This window comes from Megalops cyprinoides, chromosome 19, assembly GCF_013368585.1.
Source record: "Megalops cyprinoides isolate fMegCyp1 chromosome 19, fMegCyp1.pri, whole genome shotgun sequence".
Taxonomy (NCBI): Eukaryota; Metazoa; Chordata; class Actinopteri; order Elopiformes; family Megalopidae; genus Megalops; species Megalops cyprinoides.
Window position 1 is genome coordinate 21,727,633 of NC_050601.1, and position 22,105 is coordinate 21,749,737.

The 22,105-nt window shown below is 39.1% G+C and overlaps 1 protein-coding gene across 1 annotated transcript; it reads right to left on the reverse strand.

Moving 5' to 3' along the window:
• Positions 1 to 5,679: 5,679 nt before the first annotated feature.
• Positions 5,680 to 18,193, reverse strand: ube2m (ubiquitin conjugating enzyme E2 M). The gene is made up of 6 exons (XM_036553028.1): positions 17,914 to 18,193; positions 12,202 to 12,296; positions 9,914 to 9,952; positions 8,042 to 8,145; positions 6,390 to 6,453; positions 5,680 to 6,289 (listed from the first exon to the last, which is right to left on the reverse strand). The coding sequence occupies exons 1-6, from the start codon at positions 18,026 to 18,028 to the stop codon at positions 6,149 to 6,151; spliced, it is 558 nt and encodes a 185-aa protein (XP_036408921.1). The 5' UTR covers positions 18,029 to 18,193; the 3' UTR covers positions 5,680 to 6,148.
• Positions 18,194 to 22,105: the final 3,912 nt, after the last annotated feature.

The window sequence follows — 22,105 nt, forward strand, 5'->3', positions numbered from 1 at the left end:
ACATTAAAACGCACAACTTAAATGAGTTCTCTGATTATCCCAATTATTACGTATTCATTTGAAAAAAATAATTAAATTTTATTAGAGCCGAACGAAGCTTTTGTTTCATCCCTATGAGAAAGAGGGGGGCAGGGCTGGTTTGGGGGGATGAGGAAGGGGGAAGGTGTGTGTGTGTGTGTGTGTGTGGGGGGGGGGGGGGGGGGGTGATTCTCAAAAATGTTCTTAAAAATGTATTATCACAAGCTGTGGCAGTGAGTGTTTTCCAGATGGAACTGAAAAACCAGAAAACCCAGAGCCAGCTGGGGAAAAACTGGAAAATGATTTCTTGACCCCAGTGAGAAAACAAAGGAGATAAACAACAGAAAAGACAGTTGGTGCCTCGTTAATGAATGTACACATCAGTTCATTACGTGCGCACAGACTGTTAATAGGATATGATGGGCTACCAATGGGGTCTTCTCTTACAGCTTTGCCTGGGAGAGGGATATGGGTCCAGGCTTACTTTATAATGTCTCAGAGTGAGTGGTAGTCATCGTAATCTCTTACTATGCCAAGGCAGAGCCAAACCTGCCCATGTTTCTTAAATGACAGAAGGTAGAGAGACAGAAAGAAAAAACTTTGTTGCTGCTAGGTCTTTGATTTCCAGTCATCCCATTAACCGAGCAGAAAAGTAGCCTGTATTACTATAGCATCAACGTAAGAAGCCAAAGCAGAAGAAAGTGGCTTTTCCTTGTGTTTAATGGTAACACTGTGAACATACAGCTGCTTAACTGGAGAGCTATCTGTCAGCTGGCTAATCTCCTTTAACAAGAAGAGATGACTGGCTTTACCATCTTCACTGCAGTCATCACTGCCACCCATCAGCTCCCGCCACTGCCACATCACTACAATGACACAAATGAGACATCATATTTTCTCAGTAGTCTGAATTCCCAATTCATATTTTATTCAATGAATACCTCAGATCTACTTTGTCAAACCATGAGCTCGGCCTGTACGTGGGTGCTCTCCTCAATCTTGGCTGCGGTGTGCGGTTCATATCACAAAATGTGCAGAGATAGTAGGGAAGAACTATCTTAGGATAATAAAATGACATAAGAAACTCTTATTTTAAGAGTAGTATAGACTCCTTGCTGTCAGCCCTTGTCAGAGTGTGTCTCTAAGCTGCCAGGGTTACATTTACTACAGCCAGACTTTATTAGAAACTGAATGTAGGTTCTACTTTTGCATTCCAAAAAATTAGTCTTAAAGAATGTTGTGCCTAACTGCAGGAAATAAGATGTCCTCTCTCTGCAGTTCTGTGATCATGGATACAAAGTCAGAAGTGGAGCTGTCTTAAGGTTTCACCAATGAATTGACATTGACTAAAATGAAGAGAACAGCATGTGTTCATGTCATGGCCTTATTTGACCTGACCTTTAAATGTCCAGGGCATTTTTATATGGCACACATTTGATCTTATATTTTCTATGTCCCTGAATGAAGTGTGCTCAGATAAGCTGGTCTCTAAAGTCTTAATCGCCTCCTTAAAAGTCTCAGGGAAACACTGGTTGAGTGACTCTCGGAAAACAGTGGACCGGCATGAAAACTCCATCTGTTCACTGCATCAGTTCAAATCTAGAGTCAGTCTGGTGTCTGAGAGATGGCATAGTCAGCTCAGGTGAGCTATGAAGGGACCCCCCCTCCCTAACAGTGGCAGGAATGGGACATCATGGGTTTCATAATGCAGTGGTGGTCCATGCATTTTGTCTTCTGAGCAAAGCAAATGCTAGTGTACTTGCAAGAGCACCTGCTGCTCAGATGGCTCTGGCAGAGAGAGGATGACCAGGCATTTTTGGTGCAGTGTGTAAACTGGCAGTGTGATGCTTTGTAGTCTTTTGTTCTATAAAGATACATTTTTAATCTACATTTTTGTCCAGATTTTAGTCTAGATCTTTTGTCCCTTTTATGTGCAATTGTATATGGGGAAATGTAGTTCAGAGTTTTATGAAACTGGGTATGTGGAGGTTTACGTGCATGCGTGTGATGTGTGCTAGCATTATATTTGGAATGGTACAGTTTTTCAGTCATTTATATGTCTATTGAGGAATATATTTGCGATGTCAGCACTATATTTGCTGATGAATTTTTAGATACATATCTATCTAGCTATATATTGTACCACGCAAGCTAGCCCCGCTTTCAAGCTTGGTGTCTCAGACAATCTTGCTTACATGAAACACCACCTTGACCCTCAAGCATGAATCTTTGCCTTGTCTTGAAGATGTGGCTTTGCGTGACTCCACATTTCATTTTTCAAAAAATAACTGCCAAGTGTTTTATAAGCGACTTCTGTACCTCATACCTTGGGTATCTTGAGCACGGGTTGTTGCAAAGCTTATAGTCATACATGCATGTCATAAGCAAGGTAAAGTCCTAAGTAGCGTGTCTTGCTAGAGCACTGTCTCTGTAGAGTTGCACATTGAAGCAGTCATCAATAGGTGCCAACTGTGATCTCTGTCCACACAGTGTCATAGTCCATCTCATTACACTTGCACCCACAAACTGGTCCACTTGCCCAGTGCTGCATGGGCGGTACTTTCGTTCTCCCCTGTGGTGTCAACTGCTGTACCAGAACAAACTGATCCATAGCTTATCATTGGACAGAACGTTATGCCAATTGTCTTTTAGACAGTTTCTTTTTTAATATCTGTGTGCCCAGGTATGACTTGTTTCCCTGGACCTCCTATTCAGCCTCAAGCTGAACAGTAGGCTTTGAGGCCTTATCTTAGTATCTTAGTGTATGGGAGCTGATCCAGCCATGGTGTCTAGTCTCACACTGGGATTCAGGAAGATGCCAGTCCTGGAGATATCACATTCGCATACATTGATCCTGCTAAACTGTAAACGGGAAAATCACTATGATCACCTTGACATTTATGATTGCATTCACATTTTCAGATCTGCACACCATTCTACCGTATATTGTGTTTTATAATTATGTGACTAATATAATTATTTGATAAGTTAATAAATAATTTAGAAATTCTGAATTATTATTGGATTTTTGTTTCACAGTCAGAGGATTATTACAACTGTCCCATAGCCAATTCCTGGAGAAAAAAATCCCTTTTGGATGGGACCAAAAGCCAAGTGCTACTGTGTCCCTTACATAATCACAACTGTAAAATGGTGAGGGAATTTACCTTCTTACTGTTTAGGTCAGCTTTATTTCTCATACCTGTATATTTGTCTCTTTCTTCTGTTCTGAGGGTGGGGTAATGGACAGTGGGATTGCCTGTCAACACACACAAACCTCCACGTAGGAGCCGATCAACATCCATCTTTGTTCTCAAGACACCATCTTGACCCATCAGCCCCTTGACAAAAACAGGTACCTGCCACTGCCTTCCAACAGATGGCGCAGTGCCTTACACCAGTTTGTCTTCAAGAGCTCACAAGCTCTCACAGGAAATGACAAAGTCATTTGGATTCAATATGCCATTGCCTGAAGGCATATTGTGTTAGGGCCACAAAGGTCTGTGATCTTTCCTTTGCTTCCCCTATGTCAGTCAGTCCCCAACCTTGTTCTTCTGTGTCAGCAGCACATGCCACTGTAAGCTTGCTTTGCATATACAGGAACCATCACTGGCTTCCACACAAATGCTGTAAGCAGTACTCCAACTTTAGACACCATTTTGTGTGAAGTATGGGAAAAATATCTTAATTTACATATGAGAACCAGAAACTCAAAGAAAGATAGGTGTACACAATGTACCATGTTTGTACGCACAATACAATGAGGTGCCTGCACAACTTTTCAGAGGGTGGTATTTGGGGGACTGGTACCCCTTCTGATGTTTCAGGCAGTCTGACTTTCTGTTGTAAAATGATTGGTCTTTATCTTCATATTGGAAATAAAAAAACCTTAAACAACTTAATGTTTTTGGGAAAATCAGTTACCTCATAATTAGATGAAATAGTATGAAACAGACGCCTCCTATTGCTAGTGTTTGATATGAGAAATCGTGTCTTTCAATTTGGAAAGGTCAGAAGTCATTCTTAAATCAGCTTCTATCCTTCTGGAGGAGATATAGAGGATTCATAACAAAGCAACCCTTCACCAAAACACAAAATATATCTGGGCTGTCTATAAGAGAGCACGTGTATTGTCAGCAGGGAACTGACATGTTTAGCGGTGAACATATGTTGTCCTGGTAAGCTGGTCAGTGCTGACAGTGGGTGAAGTAGTGTCCTGGGAATACACTGGAGGCTTCAAATGCATTTTTTCCATTTAGTAATAGCAACTCACCAAATCACTCTCAGCCATGTTGCTCACTAACATAACAGCTGCATACTAGCTTTTATACCTTGAAGACAGTACAATTGTAATCACAAAAGCAACTACATTGCAGTGCACTTTGCATACAAGAATCACATCGTTCCAGGGTGCTATATTTTTTAAAGATGGTCAATTCTTAAAGGCCAATGATTACAAAGGAATGGATGTTTATGTTTTACATTGTCTTATTTCACCCAGAAGTGTCCTTGGCGAAATTTGTAACCATGGAAAAATGTATTTAAATCTACATAAATTTTATACAAACATTTATTAAATTAAATAAACTTCTTAATTATTGTACAGTGTCACCATGCAAATGGTGGTGGTGACAATGTCATGGTGCTTAATGGGCTAAATATGTAAAATAATTTCACATTATAATTTCCATTAATTATTTTCAAGTGTCTCTGTAATAACTTGCTGCAGGCTAGAAGTCATTGATGCCTTTTAGATGCACATCCCTCTCTTCACGATGCTCTTCCTGTCTTATAGATTCTTAGACAATGTAGACTGTAGAAAGCCCAATTTGTCAGCAACATCTCTTCGGTTGTTTTTCACAAACCATGCAAAACTCTAATGGCATTTTTCATTGACAGAAAGTGCTTTACAACCATGTTGACTGTCACTTTTGTGGCTTTGCTAAGATGCCATTCTTATTTCAATCAAAGTATTTTACATGCTAGGTTCTGTTGTAATCAAGGACAGATACACTGCACACATACTGCACTCTGTTGAGTATTGTACTGCAATGGTCATTCAGTCCGGAATTATTACTGTATGAGGAAATTGTTGCTCCATTCCTATGAACAGAAAACACCTTTTCTTATGCACAAAGTGCACTGTATTTAAACACAAGATAAACTGCCGCTGAATTATAGTCAATACACTGAATTCATTGACACAATCTGTAAAAAAAAACAAACTATTTTTATTTATCCAGCTTCAAATATATGTCATGGGTTTGTATTAAACAATATAATTAGAATCATTCATGTTCATATTTTATTTTATATTATTCATATTGCAGTCATTGTGAACAGCTGGGAATTCAATATACGCAACAACAATAACATTTTAAGTACCCCTCCCCCCACCCCCAAATCGAAGTATGCCATCCCTCCAAAAAAAACAAAAAAACAAAAAACAAAAAAAAAAAAAAAAAAAAAAAAACCATAGATCTCCCAATCCCACACAAGCCCTGTATGCATTACTGTGTTTGTCATTTGCTTACCGGTCTATGCATCTGCAAGCACTCCAGTATGTGTCTGTACAGTGTGTGTGTGTGTGTGTGTGTGTGTGTGTGTGTGTGTGTGTGTGTGTGTGTGTGTGTGTGTGTGTGTGTGTGTGTGTGTGTGTGTGTGTGTGCATGTGCGTGCCAATGTATCTGTACAGTGTGTGTGTATTTTTGTTTGTGTCTGTGCGTGTACGCCCATGTATCTATACTGCAATATCCGCCGTCTGATGATGTCCATGCAGTCTGAGTGTAATCCATAAGGTTGGGGTTTGGAAGTCTAAGTATGAGAGACCTGCCGGGATGTTTGGATGTGTGTCGCTGTGTCTATCGTACAATATAGGCAAATGTTTGCAGAAGTGTGTCGGTCCGTGTGTCTGAGTAAGAATCAGTCAGTGTGTCAATCTCTGCAGAAACTGTGGGCATCGGTGTAGTGGCGTTTACCAATTCGATTTTTTTTCTGAGAAAACATTCTCTGACCGCTGAGCTTTGTGTTGCCTGTCCTCCAGCCCCACCACCCCACAGCTATCTGTCTACTCCCTCTGTGTGTCAGTCTGTGTTGGATGTAAAGGTATGTAGTGGGAGCGTTTTCCGAATTATTTGAGACACCGCTCGAAGTAAGTCGCCCCCACATAGCCGCCTCTTAGTGATCTCTGTACATTCTGCTCAAACAGCCGTCTGTTTGTCTGCAAGACCTCTGCGGCCTCTTTGTTCAGCGGGTCCTCAGGGTTGGGCTCCTGCATGAGAAGGGGGGAGAGGAGGGCGTGAGATGGGAGGAAATGATGTCAGAACTGAGCAGGAACATTCAAGTGAGGAAAAGAGACGGTGTCTACTCACCAAAAATAGATATTGTAATCCATATATGATGGAGTTTATTGTCAACACAGGCTTCCAGTCCTCTCTATAGTGTATAAAAAAAAAGAAGGGATAGAATGGATAACACTTCAACAGAGAAAATGTCAGACAAATACAGAGTAAACTGCACAGTTATTGTGCTGGTAAATAATGCTAGTTTTTGTTAAATAGTATGTACATGACACACATTAAGATATTGAGCTGTGGCATTTACTCTGTATTTATCAATATATTAAACTTTGGCATTTACCGTGTATTCAACATGACAGACTGTGCCATTCACCCTTTTTTACATAACAAATTGTAACATTTACTTTGCATTTAAAACTTTAACTGTGCCATTTACACTGGCACATATGATAAACCACACCACTCCATATTTGACATAATAAACCGCAGCATTTACCGACAAAATAAACACAATAATCTACTATATTTACTAACATAATAAACCGCAGCATTTACTCCATATTTAACATAATAAACTGCAACATTTACTCCATATTTAACACAAACTGCAGCATTTACTAACATAAACAACTGCAAATTCATGCGGTATGCAATATCAACTGTGCTAATTATCCTGACTTTAACTAAATAAACTGTCAATTAATCTGCATTTAACAAAATAAATGGTGCCATTCATGCCATTTCCTCTGTAGTTACTAAGTATAACAGACTGCACCATTTCAAGTACTTTTTAATTTTAAACCTGCAGACCAACATGTTAGCACTGGGGTTTGGCAAAGACTGAACAGATTTCCCGTGGAGAAAGGATGATATTTGACATTTGTCTATCTGGGTGGAAAGCAGCTTTTTTGAACCGATGGTCCCTAAACTGGTATGCACATGCAGAGTTAGCTGCAGATACAGTGTTTTTCCTAAGCCGTATGCATGACTAAAAATAAACCTGTAAAAGCCACTCATCAAATGCAAAGCTAAAGGCCAACATGGACATTACAGCTTCTGAAGACTTTTTTTCCCCTTTTAACCAACAGGCTAAATTCTGACTGTGCCTCCTGAATGGCATGGGGATATGAATGTTGGAAGAAAGTTGTGGAAGAAAAGAAAAACATGAAAATCAGGTTATATATAATATATATGTTATGTAAATTAGGTAAGTACTCTGATACTAAGTGTTGCTTTCAACTTATAACTTATCTCGTAAGTTCTGAATTTTCAAGCAGTCCTACGCTGTTAATGGGTAGAAAATTGGGTAGGATAACCACTTTGTTATCAGTCAAACAGCCAACAGGAGTTCCAAAAATACAACAGATTACACTCCATTTATTACTGTGGTCAATTGGAATGATAAACTGATTTAATTTGCTTGGCCTATATAAAAGTTTACTAATAACAAAATGGAGCTGATACTACTATCAATGGATGTGTCAACATAAATACTACTACTATAAATATTACTAATACATTCTTGGGGTTGTCCATGACTTAGGTTGTTCTACTCTATGTAATCCAGCTTTTAATATATGTCTTGTAATGACGTGATCGTTAAAGCTTTGATTTTCTGGTTTGTGTGAGGTTTAAATGAGTACGGTTTACTGGTGATCCTGGTATGTGAAACAAGAGTAACACACATATTAATAACACGCAGTACCAATCACTTTGTGGGTTACCTCAGGATGTTCAGGCAGACATTGCCCTCCAGGTCAATGTTGGGATGGTAAACCATTGTCTCACACTTCACCTTCGGGGGGTCATGGGGATAGCCCTGTCCAACCTGAACAATAAAGACTGAAGTGAGGCTCAGGAAACAGTCAGATAAAAGAGAGAATTACCTCCTGCATTTTTGACTGGACCACTGAGGTCCTACTACATACAGGCAGATCAAATCAAAACCCGGACACACTGAGACAGAAACAAATTACAATCAAATATGGTTGCGACTACTAGAAAAATAAAAGGGGGAAGGCTGAACTGCAGGACAGAGGGTAATAAAGCAGTAGTTTGTATTACAGGAGAGACCAGTGGGACAACAAAGCAGCAGGCTGTATTACAGGCCTGTAAGTGTGACTCTCTCTAATGTCAGTATCTGTCTTTGTGTGCTTCTTTTTAAATAATTTCAACTTGTGTCCTCTGACAGAGCTAATCTTAAAATAGCTTCTTTAGTGCACTTTATTAATGCATTTAATATTAAATTGAAAACCACATATCCACTGACTTTCATTCTGTTCAGACCAAATACACTGTGTTGCGAGGCCCTCTTCATAGCTGAAATTTTTGATAACTACTGTATAGGAAACCTGCTTTTGCCTTGCTCCATACTTTTTTCAAGAACATTTACATCCTTCTTATAGGGTGGTGGACACATTCCTCTGAATGTGGTCTGACATGGCCATTGTAGAACGTGTATAACTTCCTGTGGTTTGTAATCAAGGCTTTTTGATACACCTCAGCATCCTCTGTGCTTTTTTCATTGCTTCGGCACAATGCCTACATCCAACCGGGTCTTGGTCAACTCCTATACCCAAGTCTTTTTCATACTGCATACCCTCAAAATTAGTGCCTGTCTTACGTTGTTGTTGGAAAAGTAAAGAGATGACTTGCCTTGGATGAAATGTAGTATAAAGGTGCAGAAGTAGCAAAAAATTCAATGAGCTACACAAGGTACTCATACTCAAAAAGAGGTAAAACCTTCAAGGTGGCCGTGATATGAATTGAATGCCGAATTTAATAGCACATACAGTGCAGGCACACAGTGTCAAGCGAAGCGCATGCTTTGAAGTCCTTGAAATTTTTACATTGTTACTGCCAACATGTAGAACTTTAGATTTCCAATAAATTTGCCAGGTGAATTTTGGATTCTATTAAATTTGTTTGAATTACTTTAGTAACTTTCAAGCCGCCTTCTTCACTTACAAATTTACTTTCACTGTCCGAATTCAAACTGCTATCAAATTGCTTCCTTCCTTATCCATATATTGGTCCCATACTGTTCCCTGATGGACTTCTCTTCCTGCTCAGACCAGCTTCCTTTCATCTCTATGCTTTTCATTCTTAGCTAAAGATTATACATTATACATCACTGTATACAGAGCAACTATATTGCTCCCCAGTATTTTCAATGTTAGAGACATTATGCAAAATACATGGGAAAAAACAGGAGGATGATATCAAGTTACCCAGTTTGTTAACGCCACTGTACTAAAACAGTTTGCCTTGTACATTTCGTTATGACTGTTGCACACAACATTTCTGGTTAGTTTAGTGCTTATGAATAGTCTGTCCACAAAACATACCAGATTACCAGATGATATCAAAACATACCATACCATGTTAGGTTTATAAAAGCCCACAGGAGTAAAAGGAGAGAGTAACGTCTGTGGAAAAACACATTTTCTCTCTCTTGAATATAGTTTCTATATGCACCCCACAACCTTTTCAAAAAAATTAATATCAAATAAATTTATATAACCAATAAAAACTACTGGAAGGCATGTGGAAAAATCTTACTTCAACCCTGTAAACAAAAGTCCAAAGTGTCTCACCTTAAAGCTGAAGACAAACTTTCCTCCTTTGTAAAATCCCTGCAAAAAAGGCACAGCAAATGGTTACTTGGTCCAAAATAGCAACATTGTTCATACATCATAAATATCTATACTACGCACAAACTCATATACATATCAAAAGTATACTGCTCACAAAAAGCTCATACAGACCCACCTCAGAAACAAATGCTCTGCATTGCACACAAAAACAGCACATTCAGCTTTAAAAACAATCTACCACAAATACTTTTGGCATTGGGCCCGTTAGACCCTGCAGAGTTCTTCACTGTATGTGATGGAGTTGGAAACATCATGGCAGAAGGCACTGAGAAAATGGACAAAACTTTCATAGAAAATACTGGTGCAAGCCAACCAGAAGGTGACGACAACTGCAAGGAGCAATGACCAAGCACCAAGCACAAAATGGCTGCCCCCAGCCACAACTGTTGTCATAAGTTTGATGAGCAAAACATGTCTCACGAGTGTCTCTGACTGGAGGGACTGATATCAGATTCACAGGGACTGTGGTAACACTACTCCAGACATCCCTTCTGCAATTTCATGTCCAAAGTGACAAACCAAGACTTCTGAGTGAGAATTCAAGGGCTAGACAGCCAGCATTTACTCCCTTGTCTGTATCAGTTGGCTAGCAAAATCTGTCAATATTTCAAATTAAAAAAAAAAAAACTGCTACTACTCCCCCCTGACAAAGATAGGCTAGACTAGAATTCCTACCACTCCAAAGATCCTAGTCTGCTACTAGCCCACTACTGCCCTGTCAAATGACTGTCCTACCGAAATCTAAACCGCACTTGTCAATAGAAGTGTTACTGCACCATGGACATGATTTTTACGTAAATGTAGTGTATTAAAACCCATTTGCAGTTTTTTTCAACCAATGATAAGTCTGGGCCAAAAGCGTAGATTAATTTATTAAACTAATTTTGAAAGGGTGAATGAAATTTTACCAGACACAATGACCAGAGTGATCTGTGAACTATAAATAAAATTAGCTTGATAGCAAGTGATCTAGACAACCAACGAGCCAATGAGTTAGCTAATTAGCTTCTGAGGTAATTGGATGACTTACCTGGCAGGAAATTTTGAAAATTTCTTCAAATTTTAGCTAGTTAATGTGGCTAGCTAGTTCCATGACAATCCCAAGGATATACAGCTAGTCAAATGTACTGCTGAATACAAATAAAACTGACATTTTCACCTCAGAAATACTGTCAAAATTAAGCACATCCTTTCCCCAACAGATGCCAAAAATGGATCCATGCTGTAATGTCCTTCTATCATATTGTTCAGTACATCAGTCCAAATCAGTACAAATTCCCTATGATTCACTACTGCCAGACAAATAAGTTTGTATCATATCATACCAGTTCAGGCTTTGCTGCCCTGGCTACCAACAAAATGCCCGATAGATTTCTGCTGCTTTTGACCCATAAGGCTGTAAATGGGTTTGGGCCCACCTATGTGACCTCCTAACCCCCTTCAACCCCTCCCCCCCTCTAGATGGCTGGCTTTTTGGTTGTGCCACAAATAGAAAAAACAAAATCTGCTCTTAGAGCTCTCTAGGTCTGGGCCACTATAAAATGGAATAGCCTATACAGTTCCACACAGTCCAGAAACCAGTGACCCACTCTATCTGTAGCCTCTTGGTATCTTGACTAAAAATGTCCTATAACCACACTTGGCTCTGAGAGAGATGATGGACTGTGGCTATAGAAAATTATGGAGCCAAGAAATTGTTCTATGTGTCATCTCCTTGTTAAGGGGCCTGCCTCATGCTTTTAGTAGGGCTCTGCCTTTAATGGAAAATGGGTAGCCTTGGGGCACTTTCATGGCCACAGATCCCATCCTTGCTGCTCATTCTGTACCTTATCTAGCTACGGTTCAAACCCCTCACACCCCTCACACCCCCCACCCCCAAGTAAAAATATTTACAGCAAAATCTAAGATGGATGGGCTACCAGCCTCCAAACATGGAATTAACCCTGAATCCCTTGAAGGAGGCAAGCTCATATTACAAATTCAAAATGAATGCATATGGCTCATACATGTTGATGACAACGTGTTGGACAAAGAACATAACCATTTATGGAGCGTGCATCACAGGAGGTTCAGAAATACATTAAAAGTTGGGGAGTTGAACAAACTCATCATAATGCAGGAAGAGATACATAAACCCATTCAGGTGCTAGAAGCAGCGAGCTGAAGTACTCTCTGAGCTGCTCAATGAATTGGGTGTGATATATAGCACAGCTGGAGACGGCACAAACCTCATCGGGTGAGATGATGAGTTTGAAGTTCAGTAAATCATCCTGGTCTGGAAAGACGATCTCACATGTCTTTGGGAGGTTGAGCTCATTGATATCTAAGAGAGAGAAGGGAAAAAAGAAATGACAATTCTGTGCAAATCTCAATAATGATGTCAGAGATGTGCGAAATTCCAACTTGAACCTGTAACAAAAACAGCAGACAAACACACAGGTGACATTGACAATATTTTATACCCAAGGGACAAGAACTGGGTGGAAAGATACATGGGCAATCAAAAGGTTAAATTCAAAGGTGTGACAACACCCCAATAGAATAACAAGAACTGTTTCACCACTAGGTGCGAAAATCCCAACACAGGTAATGTTAAAAAAACAGAGAAATAAGCCTTTTGCAACTTATCCACAATGGTGAAGTAACATAGGAACAGTTCAGGCTAATGGGTCTGTTGAGCATATTGTATATGAAATAAAGATAAAGAAAACAACAAAGGTATAAATACAGGCCAACTATGGAGATAATTTAGACTAGAGAGGGGCACAGACCCAATTCTTTATTACGTCTCCATGGTCCCACCCTACTTTACTGATAAATCCAGCTTGCTTCCAGTTAAAGGAGCAAACGTTCATGTTTGCCCCCCTTTGAGTACAATAAACCATGTGCTTGCCTTTGATTAACTATCTAGCCTCTGGAGACAAGGAGTATTTCCTAGGACTTAGGACTTAGAGATGTGATTCCAAACATTTTCAGTCGTATTGTTTGTCTTCCCAAAGCACATTAACTCACAGGGGCATTTTAATCAAATGACATGAGATGTGACATAAGGAATTCTAGTCTGTACATCAATTTTCTGACCCAATGGATATAAAAATGACCTACACATGATCTACTGTAAGGTGCACAACTGAGACAGTGGACAGTCAAGTCAAACAAATAATGAAATAAAAACATAATAATAATAATAATAATAATAATAATAATAATGTTTTTTATTAATAATAAAAAACATAATGTAAAAAAATGCTGGTTCAAAAAGTCAGATGCAGATTAGCACTAATATGAAGGGGGTGGTTCATGGGCATTAAGAAGGGGCTGAAGTCTCACCTTTAAACATTAATAGTGATATTTATGATAGCTGCTCTTGATGCATTCCCATTTGCTTCTGATTGAATAAAAGTCAAACCGATAAATCAGTGGAATTATCCCACCAGTCAACAGCAATATCCCTGTAACTACATCTCTACTCCAAGAAGGACAGTATCCAAAAGATACTGTGGACCCTATAATGGTCCACTTTAATCACTCCCTTAAGTTTCAAAAAACAAAGTGGTGCACAAATTAATCCTGCTTCAAAATTCTGTTGGCTTAACTTTCACAGGAAGCTTCTGGAACTTTACAAAAGCTTCCAACACCTGTGTGAACATTTTCCCATGTTTTTAATTGTACAGATGAATGTACAAATGAAAACACACCCAGACACAAAATGTGATCATGCTGAATCCAGCATCTGAGTGCCATTCCAGTAGACCAGTAGGACTAGTAAGATTTCATGTATGTAATTACATTCGCCTAGCTAGCTATAATCTTTTCTGAATACAGTTCTTTTAAAATTTGTTTGAGGACCTTCACTATATGACTGCTCTCCATATAAAACAGCTAGTTAGCTACCAAGCTAGCTACCCTAACCCGAGCTAGCTATGGAGGCAACCACCACAGTATCTTGGTTAGCTCAGTAGAAACATTGTGAAATGAGTGTTCTGCATCTCTAACAAGTTAGTGGCATAACAAATTGCACATACACGATTACATGTCAGCTACATTTTGATCTCTCCCCTTTTACAGTCAAAGCTAGCTGGCTAGCTTCAAGAATTCCTGTGACTCCGCATCTCCATCTAACTTCACTCTCTGTTGTACAACCATATGTGACATCACAGATGGTGTACAGAACGCTGGAGATCTACAGCCAGTACCCTGGCATTCTGGGAGATGTGGCGTCTCAGTACAGCTTTAATATCACAGAGCTGCCTGTAAATTTCATGGTTTTGGATATATATGTTGGGTTATGGCTACAAAAGTATCACCACGAAGCCGAATTGGCCAATTTACACCATAGCATCCATTACAAAAAGGCTCTCAAGGCCACCTGAATGGGTGTTACCTTGCGCAGAAGTCAATTTTTCCTCAGAATACAGAGAGGAAAGTGGCTTAGGAGGCAAATTTATATCCAAGAGCAACTATCGGAAATCATATCTTTCCTCAAGATAGTCTGGCATCTTCCAAATACGATGTCTCATACAATACGGTTACATAAACTACAGTACAAAGAATAGCGGCACTCTTTTTTCAGACTCCATCTTAATGATACTTGGGCTCACATTTTATGTTCTGATGATACAAAAATGGCCCATTATAGACATGCTTATTGATCCCAAGAAGGGAAAGCTCAATGTTAAGAACATCTTTGCTTTTGATAATCTGTGTGAAATGGGACCAACACTGGCACTAAAACATCTCAAATTCTTCAGGTGGCTCATACATTTGTCATGTGGATACTTGGATTGATATACTCTCAAATTTATTCTTTTTCATGTTTTTATTTTGCCATTTTTACGCCTGCAAAAGTATCCTTTACGATTCCGTAATATTTATCTACAAAAGATTCAGTGATATCTTGTGTGTGTGCTGATGCATTTTTAATATTCAGTAAAGTTGTGATGGACTTTAAATAATGACAAGGCACATCAATTCAAGAACCAATATTCAAACAAGGATGTCTGTTTTTTCAGTGAATGAGTACAATGTCATGTGTCTCCGTTTACTGCACTATGCTACAGAAGTGTTTCATTACACTCCACTCAGCAGGAAGAGCTGCCTAGCTCAGTGAAGCCTAGTACAGACATCAGACATTACGATTTTTGAAAATTACAAGCGAGTACACTGTCAGTGAATCTGACGCATATAATGACAGGGCAACTGCAGAAAGGAGGTGGAGAATTTTGGGGGGGGGGGGGGGGGCACAGCTAACGCACCACACAAATTTTGAAATCAGGGAATTTTACCATGCGGTGCCGCTCATTGCCCTATAAGGTTATGAAGCACTTATGATAGCTCCAGGACACACAAAGTCACAGACTATTTCTATCTAACTGCCAGTGCTTTCCCACTTACAGTGCATTTCTGCCGTTTGCCATGTTAGCCGTTTGCAGATGGATTAAATAAACTGCATGGCTCCTGCCACAGCTCAATACATTCCTAGACGTCAACTTCTGTCAAGCATGTATTTTTTGGCTTGCTGCTCATGTCTTCTGTATTTTATCTTTCGTATGGCAGTGTTTTCACTGCCTTTTGCTGTGGTTCTGACAGCTAACAGAAATGTTGTTTTTCTGGCTGGTTCATGGAATTGTGATTTTTCACTGCCTGTTGGTAGACCCTCCCTGCTCATGAGGTCACTATCGCCCAATGGTATCAAGGGAGAGGAGCAGCATCTCAGGCTCTTGCGGATGCCAATAACGTGAAAAATGCTTACAATCCGCTGTCCTTTCATTCTGAGGAAAGTTCGCTTAACATAAAGTATCAATATATTTCCCGTCAGAACTTGTCTATATGATCCATTTACAAGTACAACCATCTTATGTTACCAATTTTGTCACACGGGAAGAAATGGTCATTTTTCACCCAAGATGGCCATTTTTAGATGCAAAGAGGAAAAAAACAATTTGTAAAAAAACAAAGTGTACCTACCTAGCTAAAGTGAGGTGTGGTAATACTCATCTAGATAATTTGCTGTAACCTGTGAAAAACACTGCCAGACTGACAATGCTAAATAGCTAACGGATGACTTTGCTTACACACTGCTGTGCAACTTTTTGCGGCTCCCTGATTCAGAGTCAACAAATTCAGCTAAACCAATACCCATACTTTATTCCGATCTGTTCCCAGAGCCTTTTCTTGTGCTTCCAGGACACAGCTGAACCAGCCAGCTGATGAATGGAGCAGAGCATTCTGTTTACACGTAGTCACATCTAGCTTCATGTACAGAAATGTATGGAAGTGAAATTCCACCGGGTCACACTTTAGTGACGCAAATCTGACACCCTTATTTGACTTGTGATTTGCAGCGCAATACCGTCCACTTCTGTCCCTGAATTGTCCTCCTTGTGGCGGCTGCAGCATTATTGTCCGTCATAATTACTGTGAGTGAGTTCATGCTTTTTGAACCCATGGACACAGTTGCATGAAAACACAAACATAAAAAAACGCTAGTATTACATCCACACTTGCAAATCAGCAAATCATTTCACCCTATGTGGTGTGCTACAAATACGCAAGTGACTAAGGTGAGTTTTTCAAGATTGGTTAATTGATTGTGAGGAGGAAAAAAAACAATATTTTTTTTTCATAACTAATATCTATTATCACAGCCATGGAAAACTAAGGCCAAAATTATTTGTTAGTGACTGTCAGTATAACAAAGAATATACGTGTACCACAATGGGGGCATATGCCAATCTTCAAGAAAATTTAATAATTCTGAGGACATGTCAGCCAAGCCCAACACTAAACAAAATTTAATGAAATGTAAATTGCCCTATAGAATCCTACTGGAAAAATCAGCTTTGGGCCTTTCCATATTTGTGAAGTCTGTGCTGCACTTGCAACTACTGGCTAAATGCTTCACACTACATTTGAAGACTGGGACCCTTCCTGTGCAGTTGAGGTGGAGGCCTTTTCCATAACGATGTTGACAAAGAAACGACCCTCCAAAATTCCAGGAAACGAGATCATCCTTCCAACATCTCCACCTACCTCACCTGTTTCAACAGGACACCTGCAATCACTCAAAAACATTATTTTTATTTACATGATCATAAATACGCAACTGACCCTTCCTCTTACTGTAGTATTTTAATTTGGCACACTTTCCATTTTTATTATACCTATACTTGCATAGTCCTTGACATGTTAGGCACAATACAATTTCTGTTATATTAAATTGCTAGATGGAATGATACATTTATATATTTGTAAATATTTTTAATATTCAAAAAATAAGGCCTGTGGTAAGGTAAATTTGTAATAGTGCATGTCCTTTACATTTAGCATTCTTCTATTGAAGGACAATTCTAAATTTCTCCCACTTCTGTTTACATGCATAGCATTTCAGATTCAGCATCCAGGAGTTGTTGACTAAAACTTAGGCCATAAGTATTTTATAGAGTGAGTCAAATTGCAGTCTAAAATGCACGAGGTGTTAATGTAATGGCATGTCATAGCAAACTGCATTTCTTTCTTCCTCGTTAGCAGTGAATAACCTGGCCCATGTTTCGTTGGCTGAGTAGCTAGCTAGCTAAATAGCTAACTAGCTAGCTAACATCCAGAATATATCGTATTAGATTTAGTTTCGTTTTTAAAATACTTTACAGCTAGATGTATAGGCGTTTTACCAGCTTCGAGACAACAAAACAACAGGACACACCGCGATGCGATTCATTCTGCAGCAAAAACCGGACTGGCTGCCTAATCGAGTCCGAGGTTTTTTCAGTCTCTGGCGACGTTTGTTTTGGTTTCATTTAGCCCTTTTTTAATCGTTAAAAAACTAGCCAAGTGGATAGATGGCAAAGGGGCTCCCATTTTATCTACCATGTAAACTAACTTAGCTGATTTTTTTCTACAGTTAGCTAGCTAACGCATTTTAAGGAGGAGCACACACGTACCTTTCTGTATTCGAAGCTGGGCCGCACTTGCTTTTTTACCACCGGCTCCTGTTCTGTTTCCTCCTGCAGACTCTTCGTCTTTTTTCTGCTGCTTAAGAGAAAAGAGCTTAATCATCTTCAGTGCCTTTTCTATTATATTTCAATTCCCTAACTAGAAAAATTGTTTGATTTATATCAATAGTCCGTCAGCGTAATAAACTGTACAGGACCGTACTGCTCTGGGCGACCGGTGCAGCTGAGTTGAAATTAGACTAGCAGCTAGCCAGCTGGCTAGATGAGACTGGGCAGCCAGGCAGAGGAAGCGAAGGGGGAGAGGGGAGAGTGCATGTGCGTCTTTCCGTGTGATTCATAACCATCTGAGATATTCTAGAAAGTTAGGACAATTCTCTTCTGTTAATAAAAGATCGGAGACAAATTTCCCATTTTTAGTATAGGCGTTAATCGTTTAACGTTAGACGGTAAACTCAAGTGACGTTATAGACTTTTTTTTCCGTTCAGACTTGGTTTTGATTTTCTTAATATGAAGTGAGGTCATTAACAGTAGCTACGTATTTAGCAAGTCAAGCCCGATGGCAACATTAAGCTATTAGAGCGCCGGGTGACAAATTTGCCAATGTTATACCAAAGAAATTCTTTATACCAAAGAAAAAACCAAAATGGCAAAACTAGGAGAACTGAATTTCATCTTGTGTTGTATTACATTGGAGGGTCATTGAGGATTTATGTTTGTCGTTGTTCTTTTTAAAACATGACGATTTCAGAAATAAAATCAATTATGTATTCTTCAGAATTATGATCAGCAACTATTGAGTTAGCCATCAAACAGCTGAGTGTTGTATGATGGAGGGGAGGTGGGGTGTGTATGGGGTGTGATCTTTAGTGTGTTGCAAAATCTTTCCAAAACACTGTATGATGTTCTAAAGATTATACACACACAAGTTCAGCGTGACATCCGCTGTAGATGTTAAAATAAGGGTTCAGAGGGAAAGCTCCACTCTGTATACCTGCTGCGATTTCAAACCAGTTTCCACCAGTCGTTACAATACACTTAGCACTCTTATCTAGAACAGCCTACATATCTTGCCATTTTTACGTTATTCATTGATACAGCTTGATATGTAGTGAGGCAATTCAGATAAAGTACCATGCCCAATGGGTACAACAGCAGTGGCACACATGGGCATTGAGCCTTGCCTCTTAATATGACAAGCTGCTGCTCCACATAGGTGCTTTAATGGGAAAAAAAAAAACACCATGCACATGACCATGATGTTCAATGACAGGTAACTAGCTAAGATAAATACATTTGGTGAAAAGGTCACTAAAGATGATGTTGTTTAAGCTAGCCAGCTGAACTTGCTGTTCAGTCTGCAATTTCTTAACATCACCATAATGGGTAGTGTCTAATGGGTAGCATCTTTGCTTACAAGATTTCTTCTCAGGCCCCAGCTGATTCACCATAAGGATGCCATGGTGTAAAACAAATAATAGTGGTATTTTCATACATTTTAAAAAAAATAATTGTGAAGTAAATATAATTGTTTCAAAATCAGGGCTTCCTTTACATTGTTCATGGTATATTAGGCTACAGTATTTACCCAGGTTTGAGGATACTTGTGGTGCAATCACATAGCTATCTGGAGTTCAGTATCTCTGGGCCACAGACTCAGCTGTGAATGCTTTGAAAAGCATTTTTTTAAACAGCTGGCTGTGATGGATTTCAAATCAGTTTAAACCTGTTTTGTGTGACTGCAGAGTGAAGAGAGAAGTAGAGATATGACCTACAATACCAAGGCAAGACAGGTTGCTTTGGGCTACTTGAAAATTCATATTTTTGAGAAAAACACCTCATCTAACCTCTGTGTCTGTAATCGGTTTCATCTTTGATGTGTGTCAAGACTTGCCAAGACTGCAGGAAGAAGCTGCAAGGACTATTTGGAACATCAATACAGCACTGAGAGGTAGGCCCTTTTTGTGGGATTCCTACAAAAATAATCGCTGTATTCCTTGCAGACATTTACTACTTTTTCATCTAAGTTAATTTAAACACACAAAATTGCAGATGTATATCTATGTGGACATATCAAAAATGATAAAACATGTATCATTTTGCACTTTCTACCTTATGTTCTACTTCTTCTCGTTGTTATGGCCATTTTACAGATGCTCTTATCCAGAGACTTATAAAATGCATCAAACTAAGTGGCATGAAAAATTGCACAGACAGAACACCACTAACCACATGTGAACAAGCATTAGTGCCAAACATAGTGCTGAGAAGTGTGTGCCTACATCAACATGCAAGTGCCACATAATATATGCAAAACAGTGCCATTCCAAGTACAACGCCAACACATACCCTGAAGTAAACCTTCAAATATATAATTATTCATAACCCTGAAGTAAATTTCTACATACATAAATACTTATAAGGGGAATGAAAGATCACACTTCAGGGTCTTCAGTCTGAGATGGAAGATGACCAGCATCTCTGCTGTTCTGATTGCAACGTTTCTGCTAATTCTTCTCCTTTATGTTGTATTTTGCTGCATTACAGCATCGCATATCCTAAACTGCTCCAGTAACTCTTTTCACCAGTTGTTAGTTCTGTCTGGGCAGCCTGATTCATCATATTTACCCTGTAGCGTTATCAATTTGTTAATGCCCGTTGCAAACCACTTTGTCAGGTAAATAAGATAGCATTTTGGCTGATTTCTGTGGAAGAAAATGACCTACACATGTAAAAACCAATATGTGTTGCATTATGACAGTTGAAAAAAATATGGGTTAATGAAATGTTACGGCTTCCTGCTTCAAGATGTTATGTTGAAATCCAAATAATATTGCTGACCATTGAAACATCCTATTTGAATGGCATATTAGTCAACTCACTGAACCTATGACTACAAACTACAAATTTGCTGCCTCCCTCCGTTTTCAAAGGATTATGGGTAATTATGTCATATGTTGCTATTGTGGATAACATGGTAAAGTCACAATACCCCACAGGAGGGTAGGCATTTTTACTGCTTTGGCACAATGTCTGAAATGTCAAATTGCATAAATTTTAAATTCAGTACCTCCCATAAAACAATCTCTTAATTGTTTGGAAATGAGCTCTTTCATTTGCCATGTGTCTGACCAGGTCTGGATTTAATTTATTTCTTGTTGAATTAGTGTGGCAATTTCAAAACTGTTCACTTCATCCCAAGTTTGACATCATCTAAGAATGGAACAGTTTTGCTCCTCATTTTGTATTCAGGGTCAATTATATAAAAAAAAGAACAGCAGATGTCACCCCCCACAACCCCTTACTCAGATGAGATTCCTCTGCTGGTGTGTCCTGTCGTTTCTACAGCTCCATTCATTCCTCCTGATTTCAGTGTGATAATGAACCACTCGTGCAGTACTTTTTCCAAACACTTTTTAAGAATCCAAATTTATGAAATCATAAGACTGATCTACATATATCTATATATTTTGTAGTATATGGCAGCCATTTTGGACTTGGCCCCTGGTTATTTCATTCTTTTTATTGCTCTTTGAAACACTCTTGTCCAGAGTATCCATCTTGGCCAAATATATTTAAATCAGTTAATTGATCTGAAAGACCTGTTAATTTTCATTAACCTTCCTTACATTACATTACGTAACATACCTTTCGCAGATGCTCCTATTCAGAGTAACTTCCAGCACAAGAAGCAACTTCTGATGTTTTTAAGTTGCATAGTCCCATCTTCCAGCCTCGGTTTGTCTTGCAAAGTTAAGTTGGCTTAGAGGGGGATTGCACCCAAAAGAATCAGATTATACCCATTGGACAGATTGTGTTAAATTTTTAAGTTTGAAAGCTGCTACTAGCAACACAGCCTCTCTGCAACCCCTCCCATCCGCCTTTTCTTCCAGTTTTGGCCTTCTCTAAGCGGGTAGTTTGCTCCCCTGGGCTCCCAAGTGAATTGTGTCAGTGTCTTGGGTGTGGCAGCAGAAGGCAGCCAGACATGGTGAATTTCTGCTTTAGTGTTTCCTTTTATCATGGCTAACAGAAACAAAACTCAAAGAGGCAGAAAGAGGAAAAAAACATTATTTGAATACCACTGATTACTAGTGACTACCAAAACTAAACAGGAACAAAATGTCAGCATTCTATATGATGAAGATTTTTCAGTGCATATACAGTATACTTACCATTAATAAA